Raw genomic sequence first — 23,851 nt, forward strand, 5'->3', positions numbered from 1 at the left:
ACACACACACACACACACACACATACATATATTGCTTTCTAACATACCTCAATAGATGTGTTCTGTACTCATTGTACTTTTTCTTGACTTATACAAAATCCTTTCCGGACCCTTGTGCATGGCTACATCTTGTTGCTTTTCTCTGCTGCATCGTATGGATGGACTACAACTTATTTAACCAATCCTCAACTGGTGGATATTAATGTTACTTGTTTTTTCTTTCGTATACAATGCTTGAGTGAGGATTCTTATACCTGCTATTTTGGAGTACAACTGTTAGTGTGTAAGCAATAGTGAGGTTGTCCCTATAGAGTATCATCTAAGTGCATGAAGTAGCTCAAAGAGAGTGTGCATTAAAAAAATTGATAGATATTGCCCAATTGCTCTCCAAAAAATGAAAGTATTTTTAAGGGGAGCTCTTGCCTCTGATAAGTCTTGAGCCCTCTGGTGAAGGCACCAAGAGGCAGATACAGTATAGCTCTGAGAGGGGGATCACCTCTCTCCCCCCAGCTGCCTGATTGGCTTCCTGTTTGGAATGGCCCTGTCTCTTCCTGCTGTGGCAGTCCCCCCTGCTTCCTCCAGGTCCACTTTCCCCCTCCAGGTTATGTCCCCAGATTTTGGCTGTGATATTTGATTCTGGGGTGGGGGAGGGTTGTCCCCCAATTTAGAAGCTGACTGCTTTGACCCTTGCCCCCAGCTGATGGGTAGCTAGCAGCTGAGAAAGGGACCCTGGTGTTTGGTGCAGCCTGTTTCTTAGCCATCATTATTGTTTCCAGGGCTGCTTAATCTTTAACCTCGTCGGCCAGGGCCCTGGTTTATTGGGACTCTGTTGCTTGATAATTGGGCAGCCATGTACTGGGCCATCAGCAGAGCTGGTTGGGAGGGATGTTAATGGGACCCCATTAATGAAATGCCAATTAAAATTCCTTGGACATGTTTACATCAGTCTGCCAAAGCTGAGCTATAGTCCTTCAGCCATGGGATGGAAAAGCCATCAGATTTCACGTGTTCATGGAGAGAAATAGCCTTCTTTTGACTGAGTCACTTGAGATCATGGAACAAAGTGACTAAATTAAGGGCAACCAAAAAAAAAAAAAAAACATTGACAAATCACTTAAAAAACATGAACCTCTGACTCAGCGAGGGTTGTCTTTGGAATTGCTGCCTCCAACTTGGCATCATGAAATGATGACAATGATGGTAACGGTAACCGTAGGAGGTTTTACCATTTTGCTGAACATTTGCTAGGTGCCAGGCATGGTGCTACATGTTTCCCAGGCATGACTTCATTTTGGCCACGTGGCCACGAGAGGTAGTTTCCATTTTTCCGATTTATACATGAAGAAGCTGACACTCCAGAAAGGTTTAGTGATCTTGGCCAAGATCACATCGTAAGTGACAGTGCCAGGATTCATAGTGAGGCTGTCTGATGCGGGAGCCTGTGCTCTGAGCCCAAGTTATTTTCACATCCACCCAGTCCAGCCTCGCTGCCCATCACGCTTGTCTCACTCCTGCCTCCCCAATTTTCTGTGCTAACTTGAGGGGGGCAAATGAAGCAGTAGTGTAAGATGCAGGTGGTTTTTGTTGCTAGATGTCTCATTTTGGAGAACAAGTTTCTTTTAGGAAACTCTCCCTATCCTTCTATGCTCTGGGTAACAGGGAATTCTGATGTTGAATCAATAACACTGATAAATGGGCATTTTTCATGTAGCTTCTTGGTGTGTGTGTGTGTGTGTGTGTGTGTGTGTGTGTGTGTGCGTGCGCACATGCATATTAGAAAGGGGGAGAGATAACACATGTATCTAGAATGAAGTCAATGGGGAAAGGAGGGGAGAAGTAGTGATATTTAGAGTCTGAGGGCTGATGGTCATGATCCTTGTGGGAGATGGTTAAGGTAGATCTCTTTCTTTTTTCACTATTTAAGGAATTTTTATTAAAGCAAGAATTTGATAATCCAAATTACATTTCCTTGCTCAGTTATCAATTCTGTTATTTAAAACAGAAGTGACATTCTGAGCTATTCCACAGTAAAGAATTACAAAAATTAAAGAAAGGAATGCTTTAAATTTTTGTACTTTGCTAAAACTGTGGGCCTTGAAAGCCAAATCCTGATTCAGGAAAGTTTACTTCTGCCCTCCAAAAAATAGGGCAGTAGGGGAGAGAGAGATGTAAAGCAGTTCTGTTTTGTTGTTTTACCCTGATAAAATGTTTTGATCCTGTTTGTGTGTTCACCTGTGTCAACCAGTCTTTTCTTGGGGGGTGGGGATGGGAGGGTATGACCAGTGGTTCAGGTCAGAGTTACTCATGCCTGTTCCCTGGGGCTGCTGGGCCTGGAATAATGGGGTTTATTTCATCTCTGCAGGTCAGAGAACTCATAGATGGATTTTCAGTTCCATTCGTTCTGGGCTTGTAGTTTAGATGAACCTGATTAAAGGTTTATTTCATCCCATCAAAAGGTTGGAATGGGTTTGGAATTAACTTGGGAGGTTGCGCAAGCCCTAGGCAGTCGATCCTGAAGAATGGGTAGGGAAGCACAATATATGCAGATGTGCTTGACACTGAGAATTCAGTTTCAAACAAGGCAAACTCAAACAAGGTAGACCCTGCCCTCATGGGATGCACAGTCCCAGTATGAAAGAAAGACCTCAGACGATACAACGGGTCTATTAGGGGTATGATAATTTTTATTTTCTGTTTTGGGGGCTTTGGAAACACAGAAGACTCTCACTTCATCTAGCCTGGTGGTGGGTAGGCGGATTAGGGAAGAATCTCAATTCAAGGGTTAGGTCTGAGATTTGAATCCAGGAATGATGCCAGAATGTTCAGAACACGCCTCTCCTAAGGTTGTTTTTAAAGAAAGGTCTTTAGATTCATATTCTCTTTGTCTCTCTGTGGTAGTAACCCCAAGACAGATTCTTAGGGTGCTGCAACGTCAATATTGAATGTTACTACAGCGGCCTGCTTAGGACAAATTATTACAATCGTGGGGACGAAGAATGTTTGCTGTTGTAATCATACAGCCTTGGTTTCAAAACCTGGCTCTACCACTTACTGCTGCGTGATCGTAAGCACATGACTAAATAACTTCTTGAGCTTCTATCTCTTTATTTGTAAAACATGAATATTGATACTTTGGCAAGGCTTTTGGAGAAGTAAGTGCCACAATATATGTAAAATGCCTAGCACAATGTTAGCTACTATTAGGAAATGCCCTCAACTTTCTCCTGCTTCCTCGAAAAGATCCAACTTTGTGCCCAGAACAAGTCTTTTCTCATGCTTTCAGCTTTGGGAAGATATGTGTGTGTTGCTTGGTGGGGAAAGGAGTTGAAATTCTCTGGTGTCCCTTCACTTTTCCATAATTTCTCATCCAAATATACAGGAACAGGCATACTGTGTTTCATTAAATCAAACTTGCAACTTACAGTGTTTGTCACTTATGGTAAAGGCTGGTTAATTAGGAATGTTAACCAAAAGAACTTTTTTTTCCCCCTCTCTGTTTCCACTTCTCTTTAAGGAAACATAAGCAAAAAGACTAGAAGAGTTAGAGTTGATTATTGGAGAGTTCACCTTCAAGGGGCTAGCCCACACTCCCTGCATACCCCACCTGTTCCCCAAGTTCTAGCCTGACTGCCTCTCTGCTGCATCTCCTGGAGTCTGGCACAGTTTTTCATACTTTGTACTTGTTCTGTAAACAGGTGTTAGATGAGTGAAGATATAGCCTCGGCTCTAGCTAGCCTGAGCTATTGCTGTTGTCTACACATGGTCTGAATTTTCCTGCTTCCATGCTGTTATTTGTATTTCGAGTGCTTCTCCCAGTCATGGCCGTATGGACTTGGGGTTGGAGTTACTGATGTCTTGTCTTACCCCTCTAAGAAGCCAGTAGGCTCCTTGTAGGCATCGGCTCTGCTTTCTTCATTTAAAAAAAAAAAAATTTGGGGGGCGCCTGGGTGGCGCAGTCGGTTAAGCGTCCGACTTCAGCCAGGTCACGATCTCGCGGTCTGTGAGTTCGAGCCCCGCGTCGGGCTCTGGGCTGATGGCTCAGAGCCTGGAGCCTGTTTCCGATTCTGTGTCTCCCTCTCTCTCTGCCCCTCCCCCGTTCATGCTCTGTCTCTCTCTGTCCCAAAAAAATAAATAAACGTTGAAAAAAAAAAAAATGAAAAAAAAAATTTTTTTTTAAATGTTTATTTATTTTTGAGACAGAGAGAGACAAAGCATGAACGGGGGAGGGTCAGAGAGAGAGGGAGACACAGAATCTGAAGCAGGCTCCAGGCCCTGAGCTGTCAGCACAGAGCCCGACGCAGGGCTCAAACTCACGGACCGTGAGATCATGACCTGAGCCGAAGTCAGATGCTTAACTGACTGAGCCACCCAGGCGCCCCCGCTTTCTTCATTTCTGAAGAATCACTGCATCTGGCACATTATACTTTAACAGCTATGGAGCACTTGCAAGGATTTCAGTCAATGTGAGTTACCTATATTTGCTTATTTAACGCCCATATACCTTTGTGAGATAGGTAGTATTATTAGCCCCATTTAAAAGATGAGAAAACTGTAGGCTTAAAGAAATTGAATAACATATCAATAGAAAGTTTGTTGAACTTGATGGAATTAAAGTGGGTCTCTAAGGGCTTTGGCGGTTCACAAACAGGACCTGCAGTCCCAAGGGATGTCTCTGATAATGGAGGAAAAACTTCTCTGTTGGAGAGCAGAGCTGCCCACAGAACTGGACTTTGCGAAGTAGAAATGTGGGCTGATATAATGTTCATCCTTCATCTCAAAAAGGATGGTTAAGAATTATTAACCATAGTAATAACCATATTATCGTCTCCTAGCTTCAAAACAACCTTGAGACGTAAGTCAGCTATTATAGTCCCATTTAATGGATGATGAAGCAAAAGCCTAGAAAGAAGTGATAATAAGAGGTGGAGTTAGGACTTATACCCAGGCCTGTCATTCTTAGCCAAGATTCTTGACTATGTTCTCCTTTAATACAGCAAGGCAAAGCAAACAAAGAATCCACAAACAAACAAGTGTTAAAGGTAGAAGATTCTCATAGGAGGTACCTTCTGGGAGCAGAGGTGTTTCTTTCTGGGAAGCAGCTGGGGAGAGGGCTGATTTGAATACAAAGTCTGCTGGGGAGCTTCTGTCTCCCAGGAAGTCAAGTTGGACAGAGCACCCTGTTCCTGCTGTTCTATCTTATGGTTTCTTGTGTGTTGCTAACAGAAAGGGGGGTGGGTGGGTTTGATCCCCAGGCTCTGGGGACTCAACCCTGTCTCCTTAGACAGAAGGGGAAGGGAAGAAGTTTCCCTCTTTGCTTCCTTTCTTTGTGTTTTCCTGCTCATGCCCTGCAAGTCTCCTGGGTCCCAGGGTCCCAGCCTTGGGTGGGGAGCTGCTACCCTCTCCCTACCAGCTGCCCACTCCCTACCAGCTGCCCACTCCCTACCAGCTGCTGCTTCTGGTGGGAGGATTTCTGGAGGGGTTTCAGTGGGAGGTTCCAGATGGGCTAAGCAGCAGCCCACTTCAGAATGAAGGGACCTAGATTCAAATTCTGCAGTGCCCCAGAGGGTGACAGATGGGAAGTGTGGGGGCTGTTTGCTGCCTTGATTGATCTTTGAGAATTTCTGCATTGTTCACCAAGCCACCTAGAATACACATCGCTGCACTTCATCTTCTTCCTTTTCAAAATGCAGGCCCATCTACTTTCGGCTTTATGAGCTATGAGGAAGTACTTTTCACACCCCAGATTTTAACTTCTTACCTCCTCCTGTTCTCTTTCTTCTTTTCTCTCCTCCAAATGTCAGGGTTTTGGTCAGCCAAAGATAAAGGTAGAAAGACTGTGTGTGGCTCTGGGCCACAGGGATGTGGTGCTGGTTTGCCTGAACTCTCCTGCTGAGCTCAGCCTTGGCTGGTCCACAGAGTCTAGATGTCCTGCATTTTATTTTAGTGTGGTGACTGCTTTTTCTCTCCACTATTTCTTGCTGTTGCCAACAGATGGAGGTCTCTGGTCCAAAGACTTCTTGGATCAGAAAGGGCCTGTAGGGAGAATCCTGTTGCTTTCTCAGGCCTCAAGGCCAAGAACTAATTCCCACCATCCAAAGGAGATTGTTCACTTGCTTTTATTTAAAAATCTTGAGGAATGAATGCTTTAAAAATAGTGCCATGTAGTCTTAAATATTCCCACAGTTAGGGAAGTCTTTTGAATGTCTAACCTAAAATCTAAGCTTTAACTAAAGGCTGTTTCCTGTTGACATATGGAGAAGGAAGACAAGATTCTTCTCACTTTATGGCATTTGCTTCTCTTCGTAAAGGATCTGCCTTTTAAATTTATTTTGTCATGTCCAAACATTCCTGAGCTTCATGATGGACGAGCTTTAACTATAGGCTCAGTGATACATTACGCTGGTAGGGAACAAGTGGGGAGCCCATTTGTCCAGTGAAAGATAGACAAAATGGTTTATAACTGGATGTCTGAGAGTAAAATATGGACATTTGGAGGCTCTGGATGAAGGGTATGTGGGAATTCTTTGGGTCCGAAAGTATTTCAACTTAAAGGTTAAAATGATTTTTGTAAGAAATTATGTAAATCTTCCTTGTTTGGCTTAAAAAAATTTTTTTTAAGTTTATTTATTTTGACAGAGAGGGCTCAGGAAGGGGAGAGAGAGAGGGAGAAAGAGAGAGAGAGAAAGAGAGAGTCCCAAGAAGGCTCTGCACTGTCAGCATGGAGCCCCATGCAGGGCTCAAATCCACGAACCTTGAGACTGTGACCTGAGCTGAAATCAAGAGTTGGATGCTTAACTGATTGCACCACTCAGGTGCCCCTTCTTTGTTTGCTTTTGAGAAGGTGATGAATGTAAGAACAGAGCTTAGCATGCTCTGGTTTCCTTTTCATTATATGGCTGCAGCAGGGTTGCTTCCCAGGGATGGAGGGACTCTGAACCTCACTAGAGGGGCTAGCGAAACCAAGGGTGGGTAGCCCTCTATGGGAACAGGGAGGTATGGCCATATAGATTTATCCAAGTAGCTACAAGGCTAGAGAGAGGCCAGCAGAGAAAGAAGAGGGGAGGTCTGGAGCCCGGAGGGCAGGGAGTGCAGATACTCCTTGGGGCAATGGGGGTAGAACCCCTAGAGGACTGAGAATGGAGGCCAGCCTGGGGCAATTGCCAAAGGGCCCAATTCCAGAACCTGCTGCACCAGGAATTGTCAGCTCATGGGCCACTTTACCTTGGCAGAGCTTGCAAAAATACTTTGACACTTCCTTTCCCATCACAGCACAGGAGGGAGGCAAAACAAGCTGTCGTGTCCCCATTCTACAGAGGGATAGTGAGACCTAGCATGCTGATGCTGTTGGCTCAGGAACACAGTTTGCAAATGGAAAAGTCAGAATTCAAATCTAGGTTCCTTCCTTCTGAAGTGCACACTCTTACGCTGACATTTTACTGTCTAACAGCAGGATGGTGGCCTGGGCAAATCTCAGGGTAGGAATTGTCCTTGGCATTTTCCCTGCATGGACATCTGGCCTGTGTGTTTTGTCTCATTCTAGCTGTTCCCAAATTCTCCTCTATCTTAATGGTCTCCACTGGCCCGCCTGTCACAGACTGTTCCTCCTGGTGATGGGGGGCAACATGTCAGGACAGATGCTGAGTCAGGCCTCCTTGTGAATCAGAGACTGTAGTAGGCTTGACTTGGGACATGAAGGATGATGCCTTCTGCCAGCCTTGATATGTTGACTTCGTACCAGAACCTCCAGAGACTTCCAGCCACACAGCAGTTCTGACCCACTTTTGTTTGGCTGAGCTGCAGGGGGCACAGTGTGCAAATCTGCCAGCTTGCGCCTTGAGGGCAAATGAGCTCAATTAAGTAGGCAGGTCCCAGTGAAGCTTTTCTGCAACGCCATTATTAATCTCATGGAGCATGGAAGAAAATATAACCTAACGTCTCTCTGCCCCATTTTCATCTATGGCAATGTTTGGGAGGGAGGATCATACAGAGGGATGTCTTTGCTGCCACATTAAGGGGCTAGTTTCCCTTCAGCCAGGATGTACTGTCTTTCTCTGTGTGTCCTTATTCCTCATGCCCACCCCCAGAGTCCCCAGGACTCCACTCTGAATTTCACAGATTGCCATGGCCGTGGTTCATGGAAGGGCAGGAAGAGTGTTGTAACTTTGTTTTCTGAACTTCTGTTTTTTTTTTTTTGTTTTTTTTTTTTTTGTGTGTGGTGTGTGTGTGTGTTTTTTGTTGTTGTTGTTTTTTGTTTTTTTTTTGGAACAGAGCAGCACTTTCCAGAGGTGATGCTGGGGGAAGAATTTCTTAGCCTCAGTCTGGACCAGGTGTGCAGCTTGATATCCAGTGACAAGCTGACCGTTTCTTCAGAGGAGAAGGTATGGCATGGGCCTTTGGTGAAACAGGAGCCTCACGCATGAGGCGGTTGTGGGAGGGAGTTGTGGTTTGGTGAGATATTTTTTTCATCTTCAGTGGCAAAAAAGGATCTTATTTTTTGTTCTTTTAAATAATTAGAAAAGGGCCTTCTGGCCTATGACTACTACCTTTGGTGTCTGGACCCTTTGAGAAAGAAATAACAGTGGTGATGATGATGGTGACAAATCTGCCTCCATTAACTTGATGTTTAGAGTTTCCTACGCACTCTGCTAAGTGCCTTCTTCTCTGTAGTTCTCTCAGCCTTCACTACAGCCTATGAAGCAGGCATTGCTATAGCCCCCACATTACAGATGAGGAAGATTAACTTGGAGGAATTAATTAGCTTGTCTGAGTTCGCTCAGCTGGTCACTGCAGAGTTGGGGTCTCCCAGTCATCTGGTCTTAACCACTGTCCCACCTGGCTTCTTGGGAGCATCACTGAGCATTTACGCCAGAGCAGGCCTTTGGGGAACATCTAATAGGGGATTGAAACTTTTACTGATGAGGAAACTGAGGCCCAGAGAGGGAATAGGATCTGCTGGGGGTCATGCAGTCAGTGACCATTGCAAAACTAGACCCTAAGTCTCTTGATACCTAGTTCCCTAACTCACCGACCATGCACCACTTCCTTTGTGCTGCAGGCTTAAGTTCTGCCCACAGATTTAGCTGCACCGTGACTGCGGATCTATTCTACCTCTAGGCCTTCTCTCTCACTGACCCTCTGCTTGGACTATTCTCCCCTTCCGTCTTCACCTGGGTGAATTCCAAACCAGTTCCCATTCTATTTCTACCAGGAAGAACTTTACTGCAGGAGATGTAGTCTACTGTACTGAAAATAATGTGAACTTTGGTGTTGGCCAGTAGGGTCCAAATCTCTTTGCTAGTATTTACAAACTAGTTGGTGACCTTGGGTGAGATACTTTGCTTCTCCATCTGTTTACTCACATAGAGAGTGAGTGTAGTAATAGAGCGTATTCCACAGGGTGATTGTGGGGATTAAGTGGGATAGGGTGTGTAAAATGTCTGGTATCATACCTGGGACCTAGTAGGTGCTCATTCACTGTTAGCTGATTTTATTATGGACCATGCATCTGGAATTAATTCCTTTCTCTTCTGTGTTCCTGGATAACACTCACCTTGTTCTGCTTTTAATTGTAATTAGTTCTGAGCCCATCTTACCTCCTTCATTCAACTGTAATTTTCTAGATGGTAGCAACCACATCTTATTCTCCTCTGCATCCTCAGAGATGCTCAGTAAATGTTTCTTGGATTGTCTTAGTCCATTCATAGTATCCAAGCTTGAAATCCTTTTCTGAGGAAAATATTTAAGGAAAAGTTCTTCCAAAGGATTTTCACTGGAGATGAATATCCAAGGGGCATGTGTCCAGAGAATGGGGTGGAATCATAAGCCCCAGCCTGTTGTCCTGCAAAAGTTAGATCAAGAAGAAAAGCAGTTGTTTAACTGAATCCATGGGCTGCCCGAAGACTTCAGAGAGATTTCCAGAAGGCACAACAAGCTGGACTCTCCCTTAGGCTCAGTGAGGCTTCTGTTTCCATTAACTGATGTAAAATATCACCTTCAGCGTAAAGAATGCCTCTGGCCAGCCGGTGAGCACCTTTCGCCCCAGCCTCAGCAGCAAAGACTTCTTGCCAAGCCTGTTTAATGTTTTCTCTGGATTGTACTACTCAATTGGCACAATTTGATGGAATGAACTAGTTAGTTGACTGACCATGTGGTTGTCGGTGCAGTTGGTCAGTTTGGGCTCTGCTTGCGTATATCCTTAGGTATAGTCTGAGAAAATTTAAATAGCCATATAAGCAGCAGGATTTGAATCAACCTGGGAGTATTTGGCTTGAGAGGGGGGGTACCCTGCCACTTTAGCTCCGGTTGGCCCATCCATCCTGCTCTAGATCATAGTAAGCTTTCTTCAGGTGAGAGCTTATCTATCCTTTTAAGTGCCAGGGTGGTGGTAGAGGTGGGTTGTCAGTGGGGCCAGGCTTTTTAGTGCCCTGGAAACCAGTTGGGCTTTGGACTTAGGCATACCTGGTTCTGTGTTCGACTTGATGCTTACTGGCTCTGTGATTTTCAGAAGTCACTGGTCTCTTTGAATTTTAATTTCCTTATATGTAAAATGGGAATAGTAAGAGTACCTCCCTTACAGAGTTATGAGGATCACAGATAAAAAAAATCAAGTATATTGTTTGACAGGTACATAAATGGTGGCTATCAGTGTAATTAGCATAGTCTTTTGTTTTGAGGCACCATTGACAATGGTAATGGTATCAGTTTTGCCACTGATTATGGTAAAATAAGCCATGGAGTTAAATGTATCTTTCCAGAAGCAAAGAAGCATGGCATTAAATCTACATACTTAAAACATTGTCTGTAGTGGCTCTCATTCATTCATATGCCTACATATGATGAGTTGCTTGTTCTGTGTATTAGAGTTTGGAGTATGGGTATTATTTTTCACATTAATGAAGTTGTGTATTATATTTGGTTCTCAGAAGTTATATGTAACTTCAGAGTTATGTGCTGCTTTTCATAAAGTGGATTGCTGATGATCTTGATCCCTTTGGTACCTTTTATTTTTATTTTTTAAATGTTTGTTTATTTATTTTGAGAGAGAGGGAGAGAGAGAGATCGCATGCATGAGCAGGGAAGGGGCAGAGAGAGAATCCTAAGCAGGCTCTACGCTGTCCACCCCGACGCTGAGCTCGAACTAGTGAACAGTGAAATCATGACCTGAGCCAAAATCAAGAGACGGATGCTTAACTGACTGAGCCACCCAGGTACCCCCATTTGGTACATTTTAGGCTGGCAGTTTATTTATTTATTATTTTATGTTTTATTTTTAAGTAATCTTTCCACCCAACATAGGCCTTGAACTCACTACCCCAATGTCAGGAGTTGCACACTCCACCAACTGAGCCAGCCAGGCACTCCCAAGGTTGACAGTATAATTTTGAGGCTTATCATAGAGCAGTGGGATTTGGCCTGAGATTTCTCTTTGGTGAAACCCATAGTTTCATTTTACCTTAATTGATTACATATAGTTAGAAGTTAAGTAGCTGGAAGTTTTGACAATTAGATGTTTGTTGTTTGAATGTGAGCTCTTTAGGCTTTGAAAATTCTGTGATCTCCAGGAAATTTGGTGATTTCTACTTCCTTTAGGTACTTTTCATAATATGCAATGTCTTGCATGTGCAATAACTTTTTCTTTCAATATCAAATTATAGTGAACTTATTGGAATATATTTGAAATATTATCAGGGATCTTAATTTAAGCTAAAATCCAACTGTGTTTAATGTTAACACTTGCAGAAAACTGAATTGCACTAGTAACGAAAATAACCTGTATTCAGCTGAATCCGTGCTTGAACAGCAAATCAGCTATATTATGACTTCTTTGCCTACAGCCCACAGGGTTCTTTCAGCATATATTAAAAAAGGCAGCCGGGGGGCGCCTGGGTGGCGCAGTCGGTTAAGTGTCCGACTTCAGCCAGGTCACGATCTCGCGGTCCGTGAGTTCGAGCCCCGCGTCGGGGTCTGGGCTGATGGCTCAGAGCCTGGAGCCTGTTTCCGATTCTGTGTCTCCCTCTCTCTCTGCCCCTCCCCCGTTCATGCTCTGTCTCTCTCTGTCCCAAAAATAAATAAACGTTGAAAAAAAAAATTAAAAAAAAAAAAAAAAAAGGCAGCCGGATTTCAAATATTAAAATGCAAAAAAACTATCTTAAAATAGGGTGAATGTGGTGTTTTAATAATGATGATTATAAGGGACTGTGGCTAAATCTGGTCAGTTTGCTTGTCGGGAGTTTGAAAGTACAGGTTTTGCAGTCAGAGTGGCTGGGTTCCAATCCTGCTGCCATGGCTCTAACAAGCTGAGTGACTTTGGGCAAGTTATCTGCCTCCCACCAGGATGTATGTACCATTTACAGGTACGGATTTTCTGTCTTATGGTCACTGCCAGTGTAGTATCAGGTTCACTGTAGACACATAAACAAAAACATTTTGTTGGAGGAATGAGTAAAAGATCTTCTCTATGTCTTAGTCTTCTCATCTATAAGAGGGGGTAATGATAGTATAGTATCTTCTAGAGTTGTTCTGAGAATGAAATCAGATGTCACGTGAAAAGTTCTCAGCCCACAGGAAGTGTCCATTCCTGTAAGATATGATTATTGCTGCTATTATTATTGCCGCTATACTGTTACTCCTGCTACTACTGCTGCTGCTGCTCACTGTGGACTGGGGCCTTTCTCAAGGGGAGGCTCTTCCCAGGACCCATAATGGTCTGGGTGGTTGTGTGATCTGGAGCTTGGTACGTAACAGGGGCTGAGAATGGAGTTGCCTCTTGCTTCCAGGCATTCCCAGGCCCCTTGGCCCTCTCTGGCCTTCTCCTAGGGCTCACATACCATTCTTCCTCCTACATCACTTGTGCCTGCTCATGCCTTTCTCCTCCTCTAGCCTCAAACTCCTTGAGGGCTGCGGGGCTACCTCAGCCATCTCTGTGTCACAGAGCCACCAGAGGCACTGTGGAGGTGCTAAGCAGACACTCCCTGAGGGAATGAAAAGGCAGACTGGAGCTGGACACTGCCCTGAGCCAGCCAAGGTTATAGGAATAATTTTCATATTTTTCCAGAGAAGAGGGACAAATGGGAGAACAAGAGAGGTCAGAGGATACATGGATCTTTGCCATTTTCTCTCCTGTTTTTCCTTCATGTAGTTTTGGAAATTCCTGTTATTTGAGGGAAGACAAAAGGATCTGGTAGGAGTTACAAAATCACAAGTTCTTTGGGTAGAACCCCTCCCACCTCCCTCCCTCCCCCCGACTCCCCACCAAGATAGCGTGAAGGCACCCAGGAGTACACCCCGCACAGTCACCTATTGCTTCCACATGGCAGTGTCAGGGGTCAGAGCTAAGCCTGTGAGCAGATAGTCCGTTTATTGTATTCCCCGTTGAGACCCAGAGTCCGGCTGTCACCATGGGCAGCTTCTGTGACCCAGGTAAGCAACCTTCCAGGACAGACCCACTCTAAGGAGAAGAGAGATGACTTTCGAGTTCTAGCGCAGTTTTCCACCAAATTGCTAGTTAGTGGACTTTTCTGAATCTTTGCTTTCTTAGCTGGTAAATATATTTCTACTTCTCAAGAATTCCAGTGCCTTCTTAAGGAACGCTAGTGGAGTTTTCAGGGAAATGTCCCACAGTTTAGATACAGGTCAGGAAGAAATTGGTTAGGCCTCTTAAAGAATTAGTGTCAAGTATGTATTATGAGAACTATAGCTTAGGTTCTCTCCATGCGATCACATATTTAATGTGCTGTTGTGTCCTAAAACTGATCAGAAGCCAAATTCTGGTATCTTCTGAAAGTGATTGGGCCCATGTCTCCCAGGATCATTGCTGTTGCACACGCTCCTGCCTGAACACCTAGCCTCTCCAGCCAATGGTAGGTGGAGGATGCAGGCTGGAGCTCCTTGGCCAGTAAGTTGGACTTGAATGCTTGCTGCCCAGATATTATCCAGTGATTGAGCAGGTGCATCCTGCTGCTGAGCCTGAGCTGTTGGAAGCCCCCCTTGCCCCACCCCCGCCTTACTATGAGGTCAGCCATTAAGAGTTGCCAGCTTCTCAGCCTGCATGCAACCATCTGGCCTGGTCCCGGCATTACTCCTTTTACTGTTCTCCTTTGGAAAGTGCAATTCAGTGAACACCTATGAGCAGAATACCACAGCACTATGGTCCCAAATCTACCTTGACTGCCCACTGTTCTCCAGGTGCATTTCACACATTATTTTTTTTTCAAAGTGATGTTTGTATTGAAGTAAGTTCACAGAGACATGACCAAATAAGAAGCACACAGCTCAACTTTTTACAAAAGTGAGATACCCACCTAACTAGCATGCAGATCAGGAAACACTGCCCCCCACCCCTAGAAACATAACTACTATTTTGACTTCTCATGGATCAGTTTTGCCAGTTTCTGAACTTTATATAAATGGAATGCTGGTGAATGTATGCTTTGCTTGTGACTTCTTTTGCCTGGCATAATGTTCAGCACATCATATCTGCTTCTCCCACTAACTCCCAAGGCAGAGACTATTGTCTCCATTTTGCAGAGGAGGAAACTAAGGCATGTTAACAATAAATAGTCTTGTGATTTGAGAGGCGCCTGGGTGGCTCAGTCAGTTGAGTGTCTGACTCTTGATTTTGGCTCAGATCACGATCTCATGGTTTGTGGGCTTGAGCCATGCGTCAGGCTCTACACTGACAGTGTGGAGCCTGCCTGGGATTCTCTGACTCTCCCTCTCTCTCTGCTTCTTTCTCTCTCTTTCACAATAAATAAATAAACTTAAAAAAAATAGCTTTGTGATTTGAAGCTGACTGTGTCTGCCTCCCATGGCCCTACTCTTTATTAATGCCTGTCTACCCCGACAGGGAGACAGAGGTGAGTGACACTTAGGACTGTTTAAGAGCTCGCAGTTTGGATACAAAACATGTATCCTTATGTGGCTGAGAGAAGTCGTTACCTGAAATCAGAGTTCAAGGAAAGCACCCTGGAGTGTTTTATTCCACATTGTTAGGTGTGGAAAACATCATAAAAAAGACAATATTGGAGGTAAAACTTGGAGAATAAGAGTGGGATTTTAGGAAGCCATTCAGATTGAAGGGATTACAGGAATACAGATGTGGAAGTTTGGAATGCTTTGTTCTTCTTGGGGGAAAAGTAACCTGTGTGGTGAGAGTCTAGGGTCTTTGGGGGAGGTAGTGGGAGATGAGGCTGGAAATGGAAAGCTTAGGGGGTAATGACTTTCTTCTCTAGGTTACCACCTACGTGCTGTAAAACGGCAGTGTTGTGAGATGTTTGTAGGTATTTAGGTAAAAAAAAAAAAGTTCTCAGGTCTGATACATTTAGGAGACAGTGGCAAAACACAGGAACCAGGTTAAGAAAGTGAAGGACCTGTCAGAGCTTTAACATGTTAATGAGCTTTGTAAATCTCTGAAGGAGATTTGTAGGTGTATATGATGTGTTCTCCAGGCTCATTTGGTCCCAGAACCTCCTTTACTGCAGAATGTCTCCTGCCCCTAGTATTCTGAGGACTGCATTGCATGGTCAGTCTTGAGGCCAGTTTTCTTTGGTTGCCCCAAATATCCAATGATTTATTGTATCCGTTGATTTTCCTTTTTGCAGTTCTTCTCGTTAGTGATGTATAATTTTTGATTGTGAGGCCATCTTCAGAGGATGTTTTATCCATGGGAGTCTGGGTGTGAAGATTCCCCTCTAGGGCAGGTTAACTGGTTTGAAAACTTTTTTCTTTCTCTTTCTTTCTTTTCTTCTTTCTTTCTTCCTTCCTTCCTTTCTTTCTCTCTTTCTTTCTAAAAAAAATTTTTAATGTTTATTTATTTTTGGAAGAGAGATAGAGCATGAGCAGAATAAGGGCAGAGAGAGAGAGGGAGACACAGAATCCAAAGCAGACTGAGTTGTCAGCACAGAGCCCAACACGGGGCTCAAACTCACGAACTGTGAGATCATGACCTGAGCGGAAGTTGGAGGCTTAACTGACTGAGCCACCCAGGTGGTCCTGGAAACTGTTTCTGTATTCCTTTTTGTCTTGAGTATCCCCTGTACCATCTGGATAATGTCACTTCAGACCCCATATCTGTATGCAGTGTGAGCTTGGGGTTCTCATTTCTTGAAGACATGGTTTTTAACTTCCCAGCTGACAGGAGATGGTGAGCTTCCTTCCCCCCTTGCCATAGCAGATGGGTGGAGTTCATCTAGTGCTGGTCCATGGGACTGCGGGTGGGGTGACACTGTCCATAAGGAGCCTGTGGCCTCGACAGCCTACCTGATAGAAACCAGTTCTGAACCATTCAAGTCCATGTCTGAATCGTCCAGGCCTCTGAGCCATTTTGGCCTCAGCTTCCATTCAGCTGCTAGACTTGAATTCTTTCTGATTTAAGGCACTCAGGCATTTCCCTCTTGCTTTTGACTTGCTTTATTATTTTTGTAATATGTCACTTTTGTGTGTTTGGAGCTGTAGGGGAAGATTCCTTCCAACTCTGCTCTATCTACCATATTGACTGCAAGGCATTCTCCATCCCTCTGTCATGCTCCATTCATTTGTAAGATTAATGCCACAAAGTCGTCTTTCAGCTTGCAGGCGTTTCTGTCAAACCATTGTGCTTCAGTCCTTCTCCTTCTCCTGTGCAAAGTCAGACTGCATATCTTTATCCTGGCTGGAGGCAGGAGTGGAAGGCTGAACAACTTCCCAGCAAAAGGTGATATCACTGTTTTAGTTTTACCATCATTTTTTGTGGTTTGTATGAAGTCAGATATTTTGCAGTGTGGTGCTACAGGAAGAGAACCATATACCCAGCCATTCCTACTTTGACTAATTCATTCTCTCAGTAAATATTTATTGAGTGCTTTCTATGTGGCACATAGTGCGTTACTCACACAAGAGACATTGGTGAACAGATCGGCATAAGGTCCCTGCCTTTGTGGAACTTAAAAATCACATGAGGGAGACAGATTTTATAAAAAATGTACAGAAATAGATTTTATCAAATATGTACAGAAATGAATATACAGGTACAAACTATGAAATGTGTTATGGACGAATGTGCTGTCAAAGTGTTGATTGAAAGCCAGTGGTTCTCATTGCTGCCCTATCACCAATTCACTGGGTAATGTTTGGGCAGACCACTTCCCCACTCTCTGCCTCATTTTTCTCTTTTATGAGTGACTCTAGCTGCCTCCCAGGGCCCTTGCAGGTCTGAAATGAAACAACCAGAAAGAGCTGTGAAGTGCCCTATAAAATTTGAAGATGATGGGACTGTCAGAAAGATGAGAGCAACTGAGTAGCTTTTCTAGAGTCTGGGGAGCCTTCCGACCAGGAAATCGCCCAGCCAGTGGTATGCTGGTAAATGTTTTAACAACTCGCTCTCAAAAAAAAAAAAAAAAAAAAATCTGAAAGCCCTGATTTGTTTGCTGATTCATTTGCTAATTTCTATGGTGTAAATATTTCCTTCAAGGCTGATTTCAAACTACTGGTGTAATGTCACTAAACACCAAGATGGGAAGAAACATGCATGGTGAGCTCCAGCTCCATTGTATCACTGCTCCTGACTGTCCCTGGTGTGGCATGTGACAGCAAGGCCAGAGTATGGTTCACATTAAGTCCTGTTAAGCTTTAGTTTAAGAACCATCCGAAATCTGACAGAAATCATTCTTGTGTCTAGAAGTGCTGTCTTCTTGATTGAAAATCGTGACAGTGAATTCAGCAAATGCTATTGGCTCTATCTCTGAGAAAGAAAAGAGTATCTAGGGAGGAATGTCCTAGGAGCACGTGGCGGGTGTAATTACAATTATGGGTTGAGGAACATACTTCCCAACTCAGTGGTCTGCCCAGGTTTTCCAACTAATTGTGCCTCTGACATGCAATATTACATAATGTTAGACCTTGGGTTTTTGCATTTGGAGGTGAGTTCACATCCCAGATCCACTACTTCCTGGCACTGTGACCTTGGACACTAACCTTTCTGAGGCTGTTTCCTCATCTGTAAAATGTGAACAGTGATAACCTATTTCACAGGATTTTGGGTGGGTTAAATGAGATCATGCATGCAAAATGCGTAGCACTGTGCCTGTTGTTATTAGTTGTTATTAAAATTAGCCTCTCTTAAATCTTAAGTAGCAAATTAAGTCCATGTGAGGAAACCTGTTTTCTTCCCTGATCTTGTCAAAATTGGCTTCATTTCCTCCATCCTATGCTTTGCTGTGAGTCACTCTCAACTGGACCTTTTTACTTGCCAAGTCACTGTCCTACCTATTTTTAACTTGAGTCCCCATTTCTTGACTCTCAGAACACATTTTGAAAATGGCTGTTAAGTGCCCCAGTGCTCCCCACTCACAGCGTGCAGGTCCAGTATGGCATGGCTGCCTGCATCACTGGGGGCGGGGATAGAGGGTCAGTTTCATCTGGTGTTCCAGCCAAGGCTTGTGCTTACGTTGGAAGTGTGGGGAGCCAAGGACTATGAAATTTGACTTCTTACATCTTTTTTTGACCCAACAACCTTGTAGCACTCAAGAGATTGGTTTTGGAATATGAAGCAGTGAGGAAATGATGCTCTTTTTGTTTTGTTTTTGTTTGTTTAAAAGTAAAACCCTAAGCGTGGCAGCTGATTATTTCATCCTGGGATCCATAAAAAATATTTTCATCTGTGTAGACATCACTCTGTCCTGTGTTTGAAGCCACAGGGTCTCTGCTTAGGTTTCCTAGACCAGGGATTGACACCATTTTCCTATAAAGCACCAGATAGTAAATATTTTAGGCTTTGTGGGCCATAGAGTCTCAACTCTGCTGTTACAGTGTGAAAGCAGCCACAGACAATATGTAAACGAGTGAGTGTGGCTGTGCTCCAGTAAAATTTTATTTATGAAAGCAGGTGGCAGGCTGAATGTGGCCTGTGGGCTGTAGTGTGCCAGCCACTGCAGTAGGCCTGTGAGAGGCAACTGAGAACAGTGAGTAAGAGAACGAGCACTGGCATTGGGTTTGTGTGGACCCCAGCCCTGCTGCTTTGTGGCCCTGGACTTGGGCGAGTCATTTAATAAGGGGTAAGAGTGTCTGCCCATTGGGCTCTCAGGAGAGTCCAGGGTCACGTTGTCCATGAAGAGTGTGGTACAGAGCCTCGCACATGGTGAATACTGACTCCTGCTGCTGTTTCCTGTTGCCAGTCCCTTGACAGGAGGGCCTGTTGGGAATGATTTTAGGCACATTAAAGGCTAAAGCTAATTGGAAGTTGATTTGCTTACTTATTTTCTAAGCATAAAGTCTCTTTGAAAAAAACACGTGGCCTTCTCTAGCCGCCGAGAAGGTCACTGTTGTTGCCCAGTGCTGTGGCTTTCACAGCTGAGTAGGTAAACAGTGCAACTAAGTGGAACCAGTTAGACAAGTCAAGCCAAAAATAAAGATAAGGTTAATGTCGACTCCATTAGACTCAGCTTGCTTTTTGGCTTTTATGACGAAGACTAAGGTGGTTGATAGGGAAGGGCATGGTGAGTAAATCCCACCCACTCTAAGACCGGCAGTGCATTCTTCCGCTGAGCTTTGTCAGCTGGCCACCTGCTCTGTGCCTGGCATTGTGCTGGGCAGCAGGAGTTGCAGACTGAGCAGGGAGGGACATGTCTCACCTTGCAAGAGCTCACAGTCTAGTAAAGCAGAGTAGAAGAAAGTTGGATAACCACAACGCAAGGCAGAATGGAACTGTGGTTGCCCGCCACCTCATCGGCCAGACTTCTCCAGCTTTTTTTGGTCCCTGGCCTGGCTCTGTCATCCCTGCCCTGATTCCAGTCCCTTCTTACCCAGCCCTGCTCTCTGCTCCAGCCAGGACAGTTCCCACTGCCTTCTTACATGCTTATTCTAAACTCATGTGTCCATTCATTCATTAAAAAAATATTTGAGTGTGTATTATTTGCCATTGAAAAGACAAGGTCCGTCTTCTCATGGATTTAAAGGCTATTTGGAGTAATATAGAGTGATCTGTCACAAACTGATGCTATCAGGGTGGGGGATAAAACTCTCTCAGATTTAATTTTAAAAAATGAACCAGACAGGGAGGATTTCCATGGTATGTGTGTTTATGTTTGTGCACATATAGGTTATATTTTACAGAAATGAGAGCAGACTGTATGCACATACTGTCCTTTTCTTTCTGTTCCATTTTCATTTAGCTTTCCTTCCGTTCCCTTTCTGATCGATTCTTTGCCTATTTTGAGTATACCCACCCTGACTTAAGTATATATTTAGGGAATAGGTTCAAAGCATCATTAACATATTAATACACAGAAATATTGTCAGAGTTAGAGATATTAGAGAATTTTTTTCTGTGAATTAGTTTCCATTTCAACTTTATGCCACATTGTAAATTTTGTTGTCATATTTTTCCTTTTCCCTTAGAATTTCTTTTCCTTTAGAATTTCTTTTCCTTTTCCCTCCGCTTTTTATTTTGAAAAATTTCAGACCTATATTAAAGTTTGAAAGTGTGTACATTCATATACTCTTTACTTAGATTCACCAGTTAACTTTTTGCTTCATTTGTCTTTTCTCTCTACATATTTAATCTTTTATTCTGCTGAACCATTTGACAATAAATTGCAGACATTGTAGAATTTCCCCTCTGGTATTTGAGTATGCACCTCCTAAGAACAAGGAAATTGTCTTTTTTAGCCATAAAACCATTATCATACCAAAGAAATTCAACACTAATACAGTGATGTTAGCTAATACCTAGTCAGCATTCACATTTTCTAGCAGTCTCAAGACAGTCCTTTATAGATTGTTCCTTTTAAATCCATGATCCAATCAAGGATCATGCATTACATTTAGTTTTCAAGACTTTAAATCCACTTAATCTAGAACTATCTTCCTGTCTTTTTTTTTGTCTTTCATAATATTAATGGTTTTGAAGAATCCAGGCCAGCTGTATTGCAAAATGTTCCAAACATGGAATTATCTGATCTGATTGTTTCCTTGCTATTAAGATTCAGGTTAAACATTTTAGGAAGAGACTACTCTAGGGGATGCTATATCTGCTGTATCCTTGCCATTAAATCACGATCAAGAATGTGATGTAAGTTCGTCCTGTTATTGTTGGTACTAACTTAGATCACTTATCTGTCAAATTTCCCCATTTGAGGCTGCCCCTACCCCATGTAATGAGTAAGTAATCAGCGAGGTGATACTTTGAAAACTGTGTCGTGTTCCCCAACAGTTTTTTGCGCAGTGATTCGAGCATCTACTGATGAGCTTTGCTCTATCAGTTATTAATTGGTGGTTGCAAAGTAATGTTTTTGTCATTCCTTCTACCTTTGTTAGCTGGCATTTGTCTGTGAAGAAGAGCCCTTCCACATTTTTTAAAGTATCCTTATGGGATTCATGGATTCCTTTTTGTTCATTATGTTATGACCCATTACTGTCTTTCTCTTTAAATTTTTTTTTTATTTTACATTTATTTATTTTTGAGAGACAGAGAGAGACAGAGCATGAGCAGGGGAGGGGCAGAGAGAGAGGAGACACAGAATCCAAAGCAGGTCCCAGGCTCTGAATTGTCAGTACAGAGCCCGACGCGGGGCTCGAACCCACAAACCGTGAGATCATGACCTGAACTGAAGTCAGACACTCAACCAACTGAGCCACCCAGGCGCCCTGTCTTTTTGTTTTAACTGAGAATATTTTAAATTGAGTTATGACTTACAGTGAAATTTATAGGTATTAAGTATACAGTTTAATTAGTTTTCACAAATGCATATGTACATGTAACTCTCACCCTATCGAGATACAGAACGTATCCATTAACCCTCCCTGCCAAATTTCCTTTGGCACCTTCCCAGGGATTCTCCCATGCCACCTCAGCAAGAAGCATTAATCTGATTTCTTCATTATTCTCTTTGATGTTTATATTATCCCAAACATTGGCAATGAAAGCCTCATCTGTTGGCTTTATGTCCATTTGACATGTCCATTGTAATCTTTGAGCACTTTCTTGGTTTCTGGCGTAAGAAGGTGTTTTGTTTTATTCTTTTTACCAGCTGAAAATATCCGATAGTATGTATACTAGTTAAATAATTTCTCCATTAGTGAGCTTTAGGTTGTTTCCTTTTTTATTTTATTACAGAAATGCCATGCCCCACTTTTGTGGGTATTTTTGTAGGCTGGATCCCTAGAAGTGTTATTTCTAGGTCAAAGAGTGTGCACATTTAAGTCTTTGAGTGATATTGCCAAATTCTTCCTTCCCCTCTTAAAAAGCTGTGTTAATTAAGTTTCCAGAAATAGTGCCGGTTTCCCCACAGCCTTATCAACATTGAATTTTATCTGTCTGTGTGTGTATGGTGGTGTAGGATTTGATTTTGGACTTATTTTTGAGGAAGGTGAACATCCAAATAAGAGAGCCTCCTTTTTGGTTCCAAGCCCAATTTTCATTTATATAAAAATGAAATCTCTCCTTAAGGGAGAGGTTAAACCAAGGAGAAATTTTTGACAGAAATTCTCTGTCATTCACTGTCATCCTCACCATTACAGCCAACTTTTGGCAAATGTATTCTTACTGTTTCTAGTCTGCATTAACTGAATATGGGAGATAAAGGAAGATAGGGTGTGAGGGGCATGATGGCATTGCCCCCAAGGCTTCTGGTTTTCTTAAGCAGTCTTTATAAAATTTGGTCCAGAGTTACTATGGATTTCTATCTTTAAATAGCCATTGGAACTGGATTTTTATTTTGCAACGAACCTTGATGATTCTGTATTTGGGGTAGCAGGTTTATTATAACATATATGTGTGTGATATCACTTTGGTGTCAGCTAGTAAACAAAATCTTTGCATTTTTGTTTTATTTTAAATTTTTTTTTTCAACGTTTTTTTTATTTTATTTTTGGGACAGAGAGAGACAGAGCATGCACGGGGGAGGGGCAGAGAGAGAGGGAGACACAGAATCGGAAACAGGCTCCAGGCTCCGAGCCGTCAGCCCAGAGCCCGACGCGGGGCTCGAACTCACGGACCGTGAGATCGTGACCTGGCTGAAGTCGGACGCTTAACCGACTGCGCCACCCAGGCGCCCCCATTTTTGTTTTATTTTAAATAGTGAACCTTAGGTTAACCACTTTGTAGATGATTTGGACTTTTTTTTTTCAAGTTGAAGAAATTGTTTGAGAGCTGTTGTCTCTGCTACAGTTACTTGTGTTGATTATCTTCATAGGTATTTGAAGCAGTGATTTCGTGGATCAATTATGAGAAGGAAACCCGTTTAGAGCACATGGCAAAACTGATGGAACATGTCCGTCTCCCTCTCTTACCTAGGGATTACCTGGTCCAGGTGAGTGCTGTGTGAAGCACCACATGCTTTCCTTCACTGGGCAACCCTGGATGTATGGGGTGGTTGGAGAGTTTATGGGTATTTTATACAGGCTGAAGGCACCAACCCACTGGCTTAAGTGTGAGACATGGTAATGTAAAGGTTTTTTTTGTTTTTAATTTTTATTATTGAGGTATATAGTTGACATACTGTGTTATAGTAGATGGTAGTGTGAGATCTAAAAGCGTAAGTTTGAGAATAAGACGCTTAGGTTTTAGTTCTTGCTCTACTAGTTGTTAGCTTTGTGTTTTTATTTTACCTCTTCAAGTCATAGTTTCTTCTTTGCTGGAAGGGATATTATGGTAGAGCCCAGCAGGATTATTGTGAGGACCAAAGGAGTTGTAAATATGTAAGTCAGGTGTTTAGCATGGAGCTGGTCCTAAAAAATGTTCACTAGAAGTTAGTTGCTTTTATTGTAGAGGACCTAAGCAAGAAGGGTCATTTCCACAATGTTTCTGTATTCTCTTTGCCTTCATGTTAGGCAAGTTGGAGCCCAATGCAGGACTGTAAAAACCGATCTTTCACAGGTG

General features: G+C 43.2%; 1 protein-coding gene across 17 annotated transcripts in view; it reads left to right on the top strand.

The window, feature by feature from the left end:
- KLHL3 (kelch like family member 3) overlaps positions 1–23,851 on the top strand; it is a 279,397-nt gene that overhangs the window by 219,633 nt on the left and 35,913 nt on the right. For all 17 annotated transcript variants that reach the window (XM_086703327.1, XM_086703314.1, XM_086703304.1 and 14 more), the window contains 2 exons: positions 8,269–8,378; positions 23,166–23,282. In XM_086703327.1, coding sequence (XP_086559453.1) covers positions 8,269–8,378; positions 23,166–23,282 — 227 coding nt within the window. The remainder of the gene's footprint in view (positions 1–8,268; positions 8,379–23,165; positions 23,283–23,851) is intronic.

Source organism: Puma concolor, chromosome A1 (genome assembly GCF_028749965.1).
Source record: "Puma concolor isolate L17-30 chromosome A1, mPumCon1.1.hap2, whole genome shotgun sequence".
NCBI lineage: Eukaryota > Metazoa > Chordata > Mammalia > Carnivora > Felidae > Puma > Puma concolor.